This window comes from Puccinia triticina, chromosome 1A (genome assembly GCF_026914185.1).
Source record: "Puccinia triticina chromosome 1A, complete sequence".
Classification (NCBI taxonomy): Eukaryota; Fungi; Basidiomycota; class Pucciniomycetes; order Pucciniales; family Pucciniaceae; genus Puccinia; species Puccinia triticina.
Genome location: NC_070558.1, coordinates 3,847,516 through 3,863,906, shown reverse-complemented (window position 1 = coordinate 3,863,906; position 16,391 = coordinate 3,847,516). Strand labels below are relative to the sequence as shown.

At 44.3% G+C, this 16,391-nt stretch overlaps 1 protein-coding gene across 1 annotated transcript; it reads right to left on the bottom strand.

The window, feature by feature from the left end:
• On the bottom strand, window positions 1-1,484 carry PtA15_1A467 (uncharacterized protein; the record flags this gene model as incomplete). Its single annotated transcript, XM_053165497.1, has 2 exons — window positions 1-1,164; window positions 1,302-1,484. The coding sequence occupies 2 exons, from the start codon at window positions 1,482-1,484 to the stop codon at window positions 1-3; spliced, it is 1,347 nt and encodes a 448-aa protein (XP_053016683.1).
• Between the last annotated feature and the right edge of the window lie 14,907 nt (window positions 1,485-16,391).

Below are 16,391 nucleotides of genomic sequence, written 5' to 3'. Positions count from 1 at the left end.
TCATGGTGATTTATAGCAATCTGAGATTTGCCCAACATCTTGATGTTTGTCTTGGCTCTCAATTTCTTCGTCAGATTCTTCTACACTATCCGATTCAGTCGAAAATTCATCTTCCTCGAAAAAGGGCTGGCGTACTTTCTTCAATATACCACATTCTACTTTCACGCCGGCTTCCGCACCTTGCTTGATGAGGTCTGAGATCGCATCACGGCTGAATTGCCACCTTCTTCCGTGTACCAACAAAGACTTCAGGTTAATCCATGTTGGATCGGCGCGATTTATCAAGTCGACGATACCTTTAAGTGAGCTGTAGTATATGATACTGATGCGGGTGATGTTGGGCGACTCTCGGAACAATCTAAGAAATGGGATTATATACTTATTATAGACAGACAGCCTCTTCAGCCTGGGCAAGCGGAAAACACATCCACGATCTGATTCGGGTATTTCGTATGTTGGAGTTTTGTTTACAGGAACCAAGTAAAGTGAGAGATAGACTAGACTATCTTCAAAGAGGCTGCAAAAAGCGTGCACGGCACGAAGTGAAACCATGCTTTTGCGTAGGGTGATCCCTTCGAGCGCTCCTTTCCACTTGATTGTACTCCATCCCGAATCGAAGCAGTGCATGTATGAGAAGTGTATAAACTTGAGAGAGGATAGCGAAGCGAGGTGAATTGCCAGCGGTGACACCAACGGCTGAACCGGTGGTTGATCATCGAAGTCGCACGTTGGGAAAGAGGTTCCAACTTTGTTGATTCGAAGAGAAACGAGATGCACCAGATTTCTTAAGATTCTGACCAAGAACTGTTCGTCAAACATGCATCTATGCCCGTTCAGATTGTCCAGAGTGAGGTACGTTATGTTGGAAAGTTGAGAAATGGGTTGTAACAAGGTTGACATCGGTCTATGCACAGGGTCAATGATCAAGTTTCCAAACTGATCCAGCCAAGCTGCACATTCGAGGCGTATGTTAAGCTTCGTTAAATTGGTACAGACTTTCAAGATGTGGCATAACTGCTTTCTAGGAAATATGCCATCTGAGTGACTCGGCGGCTGTTCGTGTACTCCGATAAGTATTGATCTTACATGATTTGCCTGACGAGGTAGGGATTGGTGGATGAATTTTTCGAGGTTGGGTATAGCCTGACACGGCAGGCTGAGCTCCTACATCAGTAAAAATTACAAGAATCATCAGAAGCTGCCTCCGAAAGTATCAACATATCCAGCCGCAAACAAATGGATACAGCCAGGAAAAGAAAGCAGAGCTAGAAAGTCTGGAGAATGTGCGAAACCGTACGTACATTCCATTCAAACGGACGACAGAGTTCATAAAACTTTCGATCGACCAAGGAAAGTGGTAAAGGTTTGTGAAAGTAAGTATGTCTCTTCTCTGTTTGCATCACAACATGATGGACAATGCGTTGTTTGATTTCAAGCGGCAGTTGAGACAGAGATGCCTTCTTGGCCCCGGATGAAGGATGCATGCTGAGTTATATATTATCACAGTCGCCACTGGATAGATGGGAACGTGACGGCTTCCAGAAAAGGTCCTGCTTCGGCGTATCGGTTCGAATGGCTGGCAGTGGAAAGAGATACTCTCATGAGGACTTAAGCGTAAGGGGGAGCTATATCCCTTCCTAGGGATGAACTCCTACGAAAAATTGGCTTGATTTTCTATGGATCAAAGGTTCTTTAGCTGGGGAAATCTGAGGTCATACTGAAAATGCATTGCATCTAAGAAGGTTTATGACCTTATCCTACTGGTATATTTGGCTAGGACTGCCATTAGCACTCAGAATAGTTCCGCACAGCTTTGTTTGGCTCACGTGCTGAATCCAACAGGACCCATTTGACAGACCAACGAACCGCGGTTCACAACAGGTCGTGTCCTAACTTGACTGCCTCACACAGACGCGACGGAACGCGCGACGCCTGCGAAATTGTGATGACCAGAGGGGCCTTTGATTGCGCCTCCAAGCTTACAGGGATTTTGGTCAAGCTGGAGTCATCTCTGTATTGCACAGTGTTGATGGAAAAATTGAATCTTTTTGTATTGATTTACTTGTCATGACAATGATCCAGACTAACTTGAATCAATTATGTAGCTGGCATTCCTTTTATGTAAACAACGAATGAGAGAGTGAGCCTCTGGAAGAGGGGCTTATGAGCAAAGTCTCAGCCATGGCCTGAGAGCAGTGGGTTTTTGTAGCTTTTTTGGCCTCCTTGCAACTCAGACACTTTAAAATTCTACTTGACATATTTTGAGATAATAATGGAGGACTTTCTGTTGGCTAAACTGCTTAATCTAGAGGGACAGGCTAAACCTTACTGCCTGGTGAAAATTGATTGATTAGGGTGTTCAAAGTTGACTTGCATAAAATCATAACACCATAAAATAAGCTGATAAATTTATGTACCACCCAAACACTCAAATTAGAGCACCATTTCTAAAATGGTACATATAAAATCATCATTTGAAAATTTTATGATTTTATGATTTTATGTATTGAAAATTTTATGATTTCAACTTTGAACACCTTGATATTAGGGGGGTTCACAATTGAAATTTGCAAAAACTTTGGGACACATTTTAAGGTGTTTATGAACAGTTTTTTAGAAAACTGATAGATTGCACTGATTGATCTGTATCACCTGCTGCCGTGCATTTTCCCAAAATTTTGAAATTTTGTTCACAAAGGCCTTAAATTTGGCTCCAAAGTTGAGTAAAAATCAATTGTGAACCCCCCTATTGAGTTTTCACCAGCAAACAAGGTTTAGTGGTCTCCTCTAAATCAAGCCTTTTAGGCAAGCCGCAACGGGAAGTCCTCCAATGGTTGACTTCCTGTCAAGATCTGAGGGTCTCCCAGAAGTGATCTGGAGCCCCCAAAGCTAGATTTCCCTGTGAAAATCTAGAATTTTTGAGTCTATATGTGAGCCTGAGTCTCTATAGTGACAACAGGACATAAGGAAATGGGTGGGCAATATTTGGATTTCTTGGGATAAAGAAATTACAAATATTTGAGATGAGAAAAAGAGAGAGAGAGAGAGAAGAAGAGCAGAGTCAAGATATGCAGATTTTCAATGATATTCTGGTGGGTACTAACTTCCACTGGCAATGCTACCTGTTTAAGGGAGTGTTACCAAGCTGTGCTAGAGAGTGCAACAGCCTCCTCTCACCAAAGAAACATGGAGGGCCTCTGAATTAGACAAGTCTAATCAGCCACAATTTTTTAGATTTCTCTCTGGATAGTCAAGGTTCTTAAAGGGAAATCAATGCGGTTTGTTTCTTACAAAAACCACAGAAAAAGAAAGATGAATTGAAGCAGAATCCTTTGGTTATGAGGTCAAGATATGAGAAGACCATGATCTAAGATTGGCAAAAGAAAGCAAAGAAAGAGAGCAATCAAAGAGACACAGAGTTTTAACTCTGAGATAATCAAGGTTCAGTGAGAGAGCAATACTTACTGTCAATATCCTAGGCACCTGTGATGGTAGGTGTACTGGGAGCATAGTATCCTCTTTGGTGGTGATCCTGGGTTATCTGGGGGTGTGGTTCTGGGTGTCTGAAGTCTGTAGATCCTCCTTAGGCAACGGGGATCCTGACTTCAAAAATTTTCACAGTTTACTCATGTAATTACATATGTACATGTGGTTGGCGCGCCTGGTAGCGCTTACACATCACACCTGCGCATGCGCGCCACAACTCAAGAACTCAGGGAAGGAGTAGAGTTAAAAAGGAATGGTAAGTTGTAACTAGGGTTAAAAATGCATGAGAAAACAGAATATGAAGTCTAAATAAGGATAAATCTTAAGATGAAAAAGATATAAGGGGATTTAGGTGTAAAAGAGTAGAAAAGGCAGACTTTAGGCCAGCTGTGCTGTCTCTAAGGCTGACACTATATCCATAACTGCAAGTGAGATGGGGAGTCATTCAATCAATGATCCGCGGGCCTCCCAGAAGTGATCTAGAGCCAAAAAAGTTAGATTTCCCAGCAAAAATCTAAACTTTTTGGGTCTAAACCAACATTTGCGGGGGTCCCAGATTGCACGGGAAGTCCGCCAATATCCATTTGGCTGCTACTCTTGCCTGGTACTGATGAGCCCACCAAACCATAAGAAATGAGAGAATTACAGAACTTTTCAAAAAGATTGCATTGAGGGACCAGTAAAAATTGCAATAATAAAAAATAATGATTCTCTGCCCTGTATTGAGCCAGTTACTAAGGCTTCAGCTATTGGGGTAAAAATTGCAACATCTAAAATTTTGAGCTTCACATGTTGGGAGCTGAACCAATGGAGACATCTCCCTTTTTAGGGCCAGCCTGGTGCAGCCAGCTTGATAGAAAGCAGTTTTGAGTTTCTCCGGTGGGACCAGCGGCCATCTGCCATTTTGCATCCTGTACAGCCATGTGTACAGGATGTGAGGCTGAAGATTACAGTGGCATAAAGAAATTTTCTTTCAAATGGGAATGCTCCTGGGAATAAGTGCCTGTACCATGAAAAATTTGTTTTGGAAAACAGATTTCTTTTTCAATATTTTGTATAACAAGAAATAAAAACAGCTCCCCACAAACTTGAACAATAACCTACCATAACCAAAAGTTCCCTGCTGCAAGATATGTATATACCAATTTTCTCTGCTTGGACTATGTATGTACATACATAAATACATACATACATACATACATACATAGCACATTATGTAGTCTGACTCCAAGGAGGGGGTTCCTCAACACCAGGCCAATACTATACACATTGTGTATTTGTTCAAAATAAAAGGAAGGAGTACCAAACCTCTCCCTTCCTCTCAGACCTCCACATAGTAGTTTTAGGTGGAGAGGAAGAGGGAGAGGATTCTTCTCTGACCAATACATAGAATGTCCTGTCCAAGGGAAAAGAGGAGACAGATCCTCTCAGACCAATACATTGGACCAAGGGGAACACTCCCCTTCTTCCTCTTGGACCAATCTAGTTATATTGGGTGGAGATCTCAGATGAATAATGGGAGGATTCCTCCCAGAACAATATAATACAATAGAGCAGTCCAGGAGGGTGGAGGAGAGCAAAAAATAATTTGCATTGGTAGAAGGAAGAACTTTTGGGACTGGGTGGCCATGCGCAGCAATCATGGAAATTGATGGAGAAAACAGTGTTGGGCCTGTTTATGCAAATTGGCCATTTCCATGATGACTGGCTTACCCCAAAAACATGTGCTGTGGGACAAAACTTTGAGGGGAAACTGTTTTCTGTCAGAAAAGCCAATTTCCAGCTGAAAAGCAGCTTTTCAAGCTGCAATGGTACAGGCCCTAACAATTATGGGTTATGCTATACAATGGGCCAGTATAAAAGCATTAATCCCAAAATTGAAAAGTTTATGATTTATTCCTCTGAGGGCTTTTGCAATACCGGTATCAATACAGGGTGAAGAAGCATAATTGTTTCTCTTTCCAAATTTTTCCAGTCCCAGAATTTTGAAGCAAAATTTCTTGGATATGCTGTAGCAAGAGTCTCTCTTGGAGGCACCTTGTGCAATTGGCACCAGGGCCATAGCAGCCACAGACCGTACAAGCAATAAAAAACACAATAAAATGAAAATTCCTATAGTTTATTGATCAAGAAGTACACAGAAAGATAGAGAAAAACCAGGATTTTTGGCTGGTTGTTTTGGGAGCACTGCCAATACGATTGTATCGGATGGCTACATCCGCGCTTACGTCGGACGTCTTGAACCGTTGTTACATCGGCGCAAGCGTCCGACGTAACTTTCTGGCGATGTTACATCGGCGATGGCAGACGTTACATCGCCGTGGTCCGATTTGAAAAGGCCGGTGGGCGATGTAACATTGCCGGACATCCCACCGACGCAACCCTTGGTCGATGTTGTGTCGACCAGGTCGTAAACCGACTCAAATGCCCCCCGACTCAACATCGGCCCAAAGCAACATTGCATCGGCCATCAGCGACGCAATGGGCGACTCAAAATCATGTTGCACCGCTTTTGGATCGGCAGTCGCGAGTCTTCACCGGTATGGCTCGATGCAACCTTGGCGCTGGTCGACACAACACCGGTTTCACTCGATACAATATCGCTCTAGCTTGATGCAAACCCGCCGCAGGTCGACACAATGTCGTTCTCCGCCGATGCAATATCGGCCTTGCCGATGCAATCTCGGTCAGATGACCCGATGCAATCCCAAGCTCATGACCTGGTTTCTGGACTGTCCAGAAGGCAAATGAAAAGATAAAAGACGAGCTGACTAGTAGTTAGTGTTTTGCTATCACAGTGGCGAACTGCTATTCACAGAGAAATGATTGACAAAGGTATATGTTCCCCTCCCCACAAAACATCTCCCATAATCAATCTGCTAATTTACCCCAATCAATTTTTCTTTGCACCATACAAGACCAGGCAGTTCATAGTTTCAGGCATAACTGAGCAGCTGTTTTTTTTTTTTTTTAGATCTGCACCAGTGCATCACTTAATGCAGGGAACCCTTCAGAAAGGGGGAAAAAAGGGTGGGAACCCAATCTGTTGAAAATTCATTGGAAATTGCAGCTTCATAGTGGGAACATTCTCATGCAGAACATGTGTGTTGAAAGAGATTTTTGAAATACACATGCCAAGGATAGTTTTCAAATTCATTTCTACAGGAATTTGAAGAAGGGTATGACAAAGTGTCCTCCCCACTCCATTTGAGTGGATACATGAAAAAAATGCAATGAAATGAAGATTAGTAATGAGAGGCTTGCTTGATCAAAGAAAAAGGTCAATTAATTTGGTAAATGCCATCAGGAGGCCCATTGAATATGATGAGTTTTTGAGAGAAGTTGTGGCAGAGAGTCTGGTATTTCCATGAGATTGAGCCCCAGGGAATCCAGTTTTGAGCTACCCCCTCTCTGGGAGCCCGGTGACCACTTGATGTGGCCCTTCCTGGAAAAACTAACAACCAGCCCTTTATTCTTGCTGCTGTGGCACAGATGGGGGGTCATCCATAGGGCCTTTGGGGATTTTCAACTTGTAGCTGTGTTTAATTGATGTGTGCACTATATTGTCTTAGTTGCATATGCATAGTACTGGGGCACTTCCAGTCAACTTTGGAAAAATCTGGAATTTTATATTTTGTGGGGAAATTTGAAGGTTGGAAATCTGGATCAATTAAGTTCTGGGAGCTTCAGGGACCTAGATTTCCCTACAAAATGTAAAATCTGTCTGCTCAGATCTGAATTTCCAGATATCCGGGAGGGCCTCCAGTGTGCAACATCAAATCAGTTATCAAGGGTTTAAAAAAGGAACAGAACAAGAATGAGATTTAACTATTTCTTGGGGGGACATAATCCCACAGGGACCCCAAAGGAGAGGCTTATCTGCTAAGTCAATCAGACAAAAGGTGCAGAAACTTGTGTGAGGTTGATTTTGAAGATGTATCATCTGACACAAATATAAATTGGCCCAGTAGGGTGTTTTAAACATGATGCAGGTTCTAGTTCAGGAGACCTAAATCAAGAAAGCAAACTTCATGCACCATTAACTTTCCATTTAGGTATCTTTTGGGTAAAATTAGATTCCAGTCTGCAGTCTCTGTTGCAGGAGTTGAATCAGACCAAAATGTACTTTGAAGTTGAAAAATAATAATGAATAGGGCCCCGGTACTCTGAATATTGCCTCTGGCACTATTAATAGGGAACCTGTACTCTGAATAGTGCCTCTGGCACTATGAATGTGGCCCTGGTACTTTGTATAGTGCCTCTGGTACTTTTAATAGTGCCTCCAGTACTCCAAATATTGCCTCTGGTGCTCTTATCAGTCCCTCTGGCACTCTTGGAAGTGCCTCTGGTACTCTTAATAGTGCCTCTGGCACTCTTGGAAGTGCCTCTGGCACTATGAATAGTGCCCTGGTACTATGAATAGTGCCTCTGGCACTATGAATAGTGCCCCGGTACTATGAATAGTGCCTCTGGCACTATGAATAGTGCCCCGGTACTATGAATAGTGCCTCTGGCACTATGAATAGTGCCCCGGTACTATGAATAGTGCCTCTGGCACTATGAATAGTGCCCCGGTACTATGAATAGTGCCTCTGGCACTATGAATAGTGCCCCGGTACTATGAATAGTGCCTCTGGCACTATGAATAGTGCCCCGGTACTATGAATAGTGCCTCTGGCACTATGAATAGTGCCCCGGTACTATGAATAGTGCCTCTGGCACTATGAATAGTGCCCCGGTACTATGAATAGTGCCTCTGGCACTATGAATAGTGCCCCGGTACTATGAATAGTGCCTCTGGCACTATGAATAGTGCCCCGGTACTATGAATAGTGCCTCTGGCACTATGAATAGTGCCCCGGTACTATGAATAGTGCCTCTGGCACTATGAATAGTGCCCCGGTACTATGAATAGTGCCTCTGTCACTATGAATAGTGCCCCAGTACTATGAATAGTGCCTCTGGCACTATGAATAGTGCCCCGGTACTATGAATAGTGCCTCTGGCACTATGAATAGTGCCCCAGTACTATGAATAGTGCCTCTGGCACTATGAATAGTGCCCCAGTACTATGAATAGTGCCTCTGGCACTATGAATAGTGCCCCAGTACTATGAATAGTGCCTCTGGCACTATGAATAGTGCCCCAGTACTATGAATAGTGCCTCTGGCACTATGAATAGTGCCCCAGTACTATGAATAGTGCCTCTGGCACTATGAATAGTGCCCCAGTACTATGAATAGTGCCTCTGGCACTATGAATAGTGCCCCAGTACTATGAATAGTGCCTCTGGCACTATGAATAGTGCCCCAGTACTATGAATAGTGCCTCTGGCACTATGAATAGTGCCCCAGTACTATGAATAGTGCCTCTGGCACTATGAATAGTGCCCCGGTACTATGAATTAGTGCCAGAATTCATAGTACCGGGGCACTATTCATAGTGCCAGAGGCACTATTCATAGTACCGGGGCACTGTTCATAGTGCCAGAGGCACTATTCATAGTACCGGGGCACTATTCATAGTGCCAGAGGCACTATTCATAGTACCGGGGCACTATTCATAGTACCAGGGCACTATTCATAGTGCCAGAGGCACTATTCATAGTACCAGGGCACTATTCATAGTGCCAGAGGCACTATTCATAGTACCGGGGCACTATTCATAGTGCCAGAGGCACTATTCATAGTGCCAGAGGCACTATTCATAGTGCCAGAGGCACTATTCATAGTGCCAGAGGCACTATTCATAGTGCCAGAGGCACTATTCATAGTGCCAGAGGCACTATTCATAGTGCCAGAGGCACTATTCATAGTGCCAGAGGCACTATTCATAGTGCCAGAGGCACTATTCATAGTGCCAGAGGCACTATTCATAGTGCCAGAGGCACTATTCATAGTGCCAGAGGCACTATTCATAGTGCCAGAGGCACTATTCATAGTGCCAGAGGCACTATTCATAGTGCCAGAGGCACTATTCATAGTACCAGGGCACTATTCATAGTGCCAGAGGCACTATTCATAGTACCAGGGCACTATTCATAGTGCCAGAGGCACTTCCAAGAGTGCCAGAGGCACTATTAAGAGTACTGGAGGCACTTCCAAGAGTGCCAGAGGGACTGATAAAAGCACCAGAGGCAATATTTGGAGTACTGGAGGCACTATTAAAAGTACCAGAGGCACTATACAAAGTACCAGGGCCACATTCATAGTGCCAGAGGCACTATTCAGAGTACAGGTTCCCTATTAATAGTGCCAGAGGCAATATTCAGAGTACCGGGGCCCTATTCATTATTATTTTTCAACTTCAAAGTACATTTTGGTCTGATTCAACTCCTGCAACAGAGACTGCAGACTGGAATCTAATTTTACCCAAAAGATACCTAAATGGAAAGTTAATGGTGCATGAAGTTTGCTTTCTTGATTTAGGTCTCCTGAACTAGAACCTGCATCATGTTTAAAACACCCTACTGGGCCAATTTATATTTGTGTCAGATGATACATCTTCAAAATCAACCTCACACAAGTTTCTGCACCTTTTGTCTGATTGACTTAGCAGATAAGCCTCTCCTTTGGGGTCCCTGTGGGATTATGTCCCCCCAAGAAATAGTTAAATCTCATTCTTGTTCTGTTCCTTTTTTAAACCCTTGATAACTGATTTGATGTTGCACACTGGAGGCCCTCCCGGATATCTGGAAATTCAGATCTGAGCAGACAGATTTTACATTTTGTAGGGAAATCTAGGTCCCTGAAGCTCCCAGAACTTAATTGATCCAGATTTCCAACCTTCAAATTTCCCCACAAAATATAAAATTCCAGATTTTTCCAAAGTTGACTGGAAGTGCCCCAGTACTATGCATATGCAACTAAGACAATATAGTGCACACATCAATTAAACACAGCTACAAGTTGAAAATCCCCAAAGGCCCTATGGATGACCCCCCATCTGTGCCACAGCAGCAAGAATAAAGGGCTGGTTGTTAGTTTTTCCAGGAAGGGCCACATCAAGTGGTCACCGGGCTCCCAGAGAGGGGGTAGCTCAAAACTGGATTCCCTGGGGCTCAATCTCATGGAAATACCAGACTCTCTGCCACAACTTCTCTCAAAAACTCATCATATTCAATGGGCCTCCTGATGGCATTTACCAAATTAATTGACCTTTTTCTTTGATCAAGCAAGCCTCTCATTACTAATCTTCATTTCATTGCATTTTTTTCATGTATCCACTCAAATGGAGTGGGGAGGACACTTTGTCATACCCTTCTTCAAATTCCTGTAGAAATGAATTTGAAAACTATCCTTGGCATGTGTATTTCAAAAATCTCTTTCAACACACATGTTCTGCATGAGAATGTTCCCACTATGAAGCTGCAATTTCCAATGAATTTTCAACAGATTGGGTTCCCACCCTTTTTTCCCCCTTTCTGAAGGGTTCCCTGCATTAAGTGATGCACTGGTGCAGATCTAAAAAAAAAAAAAAACAGCTGCTCAGTTATGCCTGAAACTATGAACTGCCTGGTCTTGTATGGTGCAAAGAAAAATTGATTGGGGTAAATTAGCAGATTGATTATGGGAGATGTTTTGTGGGGAGGGGAACATATACCTTTGTCAATCATTTCTCTGTGAATAGCAGTTCGCCACTGTGATAGCAAAACACTAACTACTAGTCAGCTCGTCTTTTATCTTTTCATTTGCCTTCTGGACAGTCCAGAAACCAGGTCATGAGCTTGGGATTGCATCGGGTCATCTGACCGAGATTGCATCGGCAAGGCCGATATTGCATCGGCGGAGAACGACATTGTGTCGACCTGCGGCGGGTTTGCATCAAGCTAGAGCGATATTGTATCGAGTGAAACCGGTGTTGTGTCGACCAGCGCCAAGGTTGCATCGAGCCATACCGGTGAAGACTCGCGACTGCCGATCCAAAAGCGGTGCAACATGATTTTGAGTCGCCCATTGCGTCGCTGATGGCCGATGCAATGTTGCTTTGGGCCGATGTTGAGTCGGGGGGCATTTGAGTCGGTTTACGACCTGGTCGACACAACATCGACCAAGGGTTGCGTCGGTGGGATGTCCGGCAATGTTACATCGCCCACCGGCCTTTTCAAATCGGACCACGGCGATGTAACGTCTGCCATCGCCGATGTAACATCGCCAGAAAGTTACGTCGGACGCTTGCGCCGATGTAACAACGGTTCAAGACGTCCGACGTAAGCGCGGATGTAGCCATCCAATACAATTGTATTGGCAGTGGAGGATAGGTTCCCTTCAGGAAGGTGGGGAAAATGTGGGGAAAACCTTTCCTTGCCAAAAACACCTCAATCTCTCAGGCAAAAATTTTCAGCGGGTGCTATTGCGTAGAGAACAAGCTGGACAAAAGGATAGTAATTATATATGTATAATTACTATAAAAATCTAGATAAAAGAGAGAGAAAGAGAACAAAATATAAAGGAAGACTTAATAATGTTTAGATTCACATCTATAGCACCTATATTTGTCTAGTCTCAATAGACTGTTTAAGCTGCTGATGCTAGCCTCTCCAATAGAATTCTATCAGAGGTTAGATCAAAGTTATATATATGATCTTTTGGTTTCTTTCTGGATAAAATCACACGTTTGGGTTATTGCCAAAAAAACCCAGGGGTATATATAGATAGTATTTTATGTTCAGCCGAGTGCTCCTGGGTACCATATATTGGGTTGTCAAGATTTCATTGATCAGCGTGAGAAGTAAGAAGACCTGTTTCTTTGACTCTTTGAATTGAGATTGGAATATGTTTTGCTGATGGGTGATTGATGATTTCTTCAGGTGGTAGTTGACAAGGGATGTGTTGACATGAATCAAGAGTTGCCTATTTGAGAGGATTTTCTTCTTATTGAGGATGGTTGCTAAGAGGAAATTGAAGCTGAGGTGCTGTGCTGGGTTGATCTGAGAAGCCTTAGCCTGTTGTTTTGCCATCTTCATCTTCCAAAGGGATGCCACAAGGGTCATCTCCATATGCTCAAGGATCTGCTTCCAATTGGACTTGCAATGCATGATCAGGGGAATATGTAGGTTATGGAATGGGGGGGTTTTTGGAGTCAAATTTGTTACATGAAATCATAATTTGGAAAACTCCTGCAAAAAAACATTTTATGATTTTATGATTTATGATTCTATGATTTTATTTAAACAAACTTTGAACACCTTAGAGATAGGGGAAAAGGAAAGGAGTTCAGGAAGAGGATATTTATAAGAGAAATGTATCTTATGACCTTTTGTAAGGATTAGGAGTCTAAACTTACAGGATGAGAACCTGGTAGCAATATCTCTAACAAGTACAATAGCTTAGTGAGTTCAGGTGAATCTGAGGAAAAGTAACAAGAGATTTATACCAATCATTATCTGGCTCCAATCTCCAAAGTAGATTAAGAAAGACACTAGATTATAAAAGAGTCTAATACTTGAGTACTAATAATAGTAGTCTATTAGAGAGTCATCCTAAGTAGTATATTACCTTTATTCACGATTTCAATTAGGAAGTCAAGTAAATGATTGATCTGTTGTTCTCTGGGGGAAGAAGAGAATCTCTCCAACTCTTTTCAAAGAGAAAAATATTCTCTCTTCCCTGGCTTTGGTTATGATCATCTCATCATACATGTCAAAGTTTTTCCTCACTATTTGTTTTGTTTGTTTGTTAATTCTTGATTATTATTTCTACTGCTTATGGTTCTTCTTACTTTAAGCATATATGCATTACTCTGTTTTCTTGCGCGCTGCTCTCACACTCCATAGCACTGCTCTAGCGCATTGCATATTATTACACATTCTTTAGCTCTGCGCTCTCATTTGGTTAGAACAGTTTTAATATCTGCATCCGCGCTTCCTGTAACATTTTATATTATATTATTAACAAGAATTTTTATATTTTGCAACCCTCTTGGACGTTCTAAATGTCTCAAGGGTTGACAAAAATATTTTCGAAACCCCCTAATCCAAGTTTATTAAATTCACAAAAACATGGCAAAAAAGATCTAAGTTTTGGTGTGCAGCCTAATTTGGCCACTGTTGAATAGATTACCCCCGAACACTAGGTGCCACGGATAGACTCTCCAGCTTGTGACAGTGCAACAAGCAAAAAAGAGTCGGCATTTTGTTGTCTCAAGCAGGGGCCTAATCAAGCGAAGTAGGGGGCCTGCAGGGAGGGGCCAGGACAAAACCGGAACCCCTGGGCCGGGGGAACATTGCCCATCTCACACTCCCTTTAAATACCTGTTGACCAAAGCCTCACACTGGTGCAGCTGACCTCGTCTCCACCGCTGCCCCGTTGGCCACCCAAACCACGCCGCTAGCGCCTCCGTTGCTCCCCTCCACCATACTGGCAAGTTGCAACCATCACTTGCCCTGCGCGCCACAGTTCAACCGTATCACAATGCCTTGCCACCCACATCAGCTCCAGTTCATCAGTACATATTTTGCTTCTTAGACCAACATTATTGTGCGCCAAGGCTGGCAGCGGGGAAGCTGACGACCGCTGGGCAAGTTTAGTGTGGCTCTTTGCACCTGCCCATCAAGTCCTCCCAGGACTCCTTCCTCGGCTCAATACCCGGCCTCACCCAGGACTTCTCTGGCATTGGCATTGCCAATACCTTGCCGAGTATGTTTACATCCCCAGACTGGTCCGCAAGACCAATTCGACGAGATCCTCCCCCAGCAGCACCATCCTAAACGCGCCCCCGACTCGGCCAACCACTTGCCTACTTGCTTCGACAACCTTAGTTGCTTGCGGACTAACCAGTCCTTGGTTTGCCCCAACACTGCGACTGATTCCCAGGAGGGCCAGTATCTTATGGGCCTCAATCCGTCTGGATATGAAAGGTCAGCTGTCTCGCGTAGATTCCAGAGGTCGTAGGCATTTCTCTTAAAGTTGATGGTTTTTTTAGCAGGCCCAGCCAGACTACTTGGATTTATTCAACTCAACATTGTCCCCAATCACTTCAAACAAGGGCAAGTTTAACACACACTTCCAGTCCCCTTGTCCGAGCTCGCACTCAAACTCGTCAGACGATCTGGCATTCCAAGGCCGAGGAGGCGAGAGAGCGACTCTGCAGCTCTTCTTTGCAGCTGGAGGAGCCTTGATCCGCTCGAGCCGGTGCCCGCGAATACAAGTTCGTCCGGCTCGTGCCCAGCCCAAGCACCTCAAGCGAGGCCTCCAGTCGCGGCGGCCTCTCGCTGCGCATCAACACCGCCAACACCAGCCCCAAGATAGAGAAAGAAATCGCAGCAGCAGAGCCGCTACTGCGGCCACCGGCAACGACGAGGGGCCGTCCAAGATCAGCTTCAGCGGCGACAGGAGCAACCATCCCAGCCTGATCAGCAAGACGCGCAAGCGCTCCAAGCAGCTTACCTACGCTGCCGCCAACCAGGACGGGGCCGGAGCGCATGGGCCGGTGGGGCCCGGACCCAGCGCCATCCAGTATCTGGACTGCTAAACCACCGTGCGTCTCCTCTCTCTCTCCTCTCCAACGGCGATCCCGAGCTCACCACGATGTGGGTTTGTTTTCCGACGGACAGGCCGACGGACGGACGCAGGAAACGACGCTCAACGCTACGTCGATGGCCGGCCGCTCTGTAACGCCTGCGGCCTCTTTGTCAAGTTGCACGGCACGCCCCGGCCCGCGGCCTTAAGCACAGGTACATAAACACCTTCTATTTTTGTGCTGTTTGGTCGCGAGAGATGTTGATCGGATGGTTGGTTGGCTTTGTAGGCTTTATCAAGCGCCACAACTGCGAGAAGAATGTGGACAAGCCCGCCGCTTCCGTGTCCACTTTTTCAAAGCTCCCCCCGCCACACTAGGCAGTGTTTGACCTCAATCGCGCCTCGCCTTCTTGGTGGGGCTTATAGGCGTGGGGGTGGGCTGGGTGGGTTCTTTGGGTGGGTGGTGTTTGTGGGCTTGGGAAGTGGCTGGGGAGATTGGACGGGGGATCCATATTGAACTGTGTTTTGTGAAACTCTCCAGCCACTCAGGCACACTGAAAGATTTGTTGAATATTGCTGGAGACTGGGAAAATTTGAGATGGTGGAATGAAAAACTTGCTCAGCAGTTATGGTTTAGATTTTGATGGTGGGAAGGCATCAGGATTTATCAAGTGTACTGGTTCTAGGTTTCCTTTTAATCTCAACACTTCAACTCCCAGTTCCAGGCACCAACACTGCCTTACTCAAACCAGCAATACTTGCTATGCCTGTGCAATTGAGATGGAAAAACCCCATCAGTGCTGGGATAAGATAAGTAAATTCAATAAAGTCCTATGGGACTCAGGGCTTTATTTATAATTTTATGTATCTATCCTTTAACTTTATTTATAATTTTATGTATCTATCCTTTAACACAACCTGGAGTTTATGGATGCATTTCATATCTAAAATGTGCTTTTCATAGGGCATTTACTGGCCTGTGGACGAGAATGGGGAGAGGGTCTGATGCTGGAGGTGCTGGCCCTGAAACTATAAATTTGCAGCGGCGAAGCCGCCTTGGCCTCTAGTTATTATCAAAGTAATAGGGGTTTCAAACATGGGGCAGGTCCTAGTTCAAGACTCCAAATTCAGGAAAAAATCATGTGTTTTTCTTATTTGGGTAAAATTTGGCTCAGTTCTGTAGGTTCTGTTTCAGGAGCCTCAATTTCCTGAATTGGGGTTTCCTGAAACAGCACCTACACATAAATCAAGTTCTCAACTAAGTCCCTCTATCATGGGAGGGGATACACTGTCCCCTAGTGACCCTTTAAATGAGGAGCTTACACACTAATTCTTACCCCCAGGAGTAGAGAATTAGGGAAAAACAAATTTTTCAATCCTCTATGTCCACATCATTTCTGAGTAGGTGATCAAAGCTTTGGGGAAAGAAAGATGCAGAAGATCATG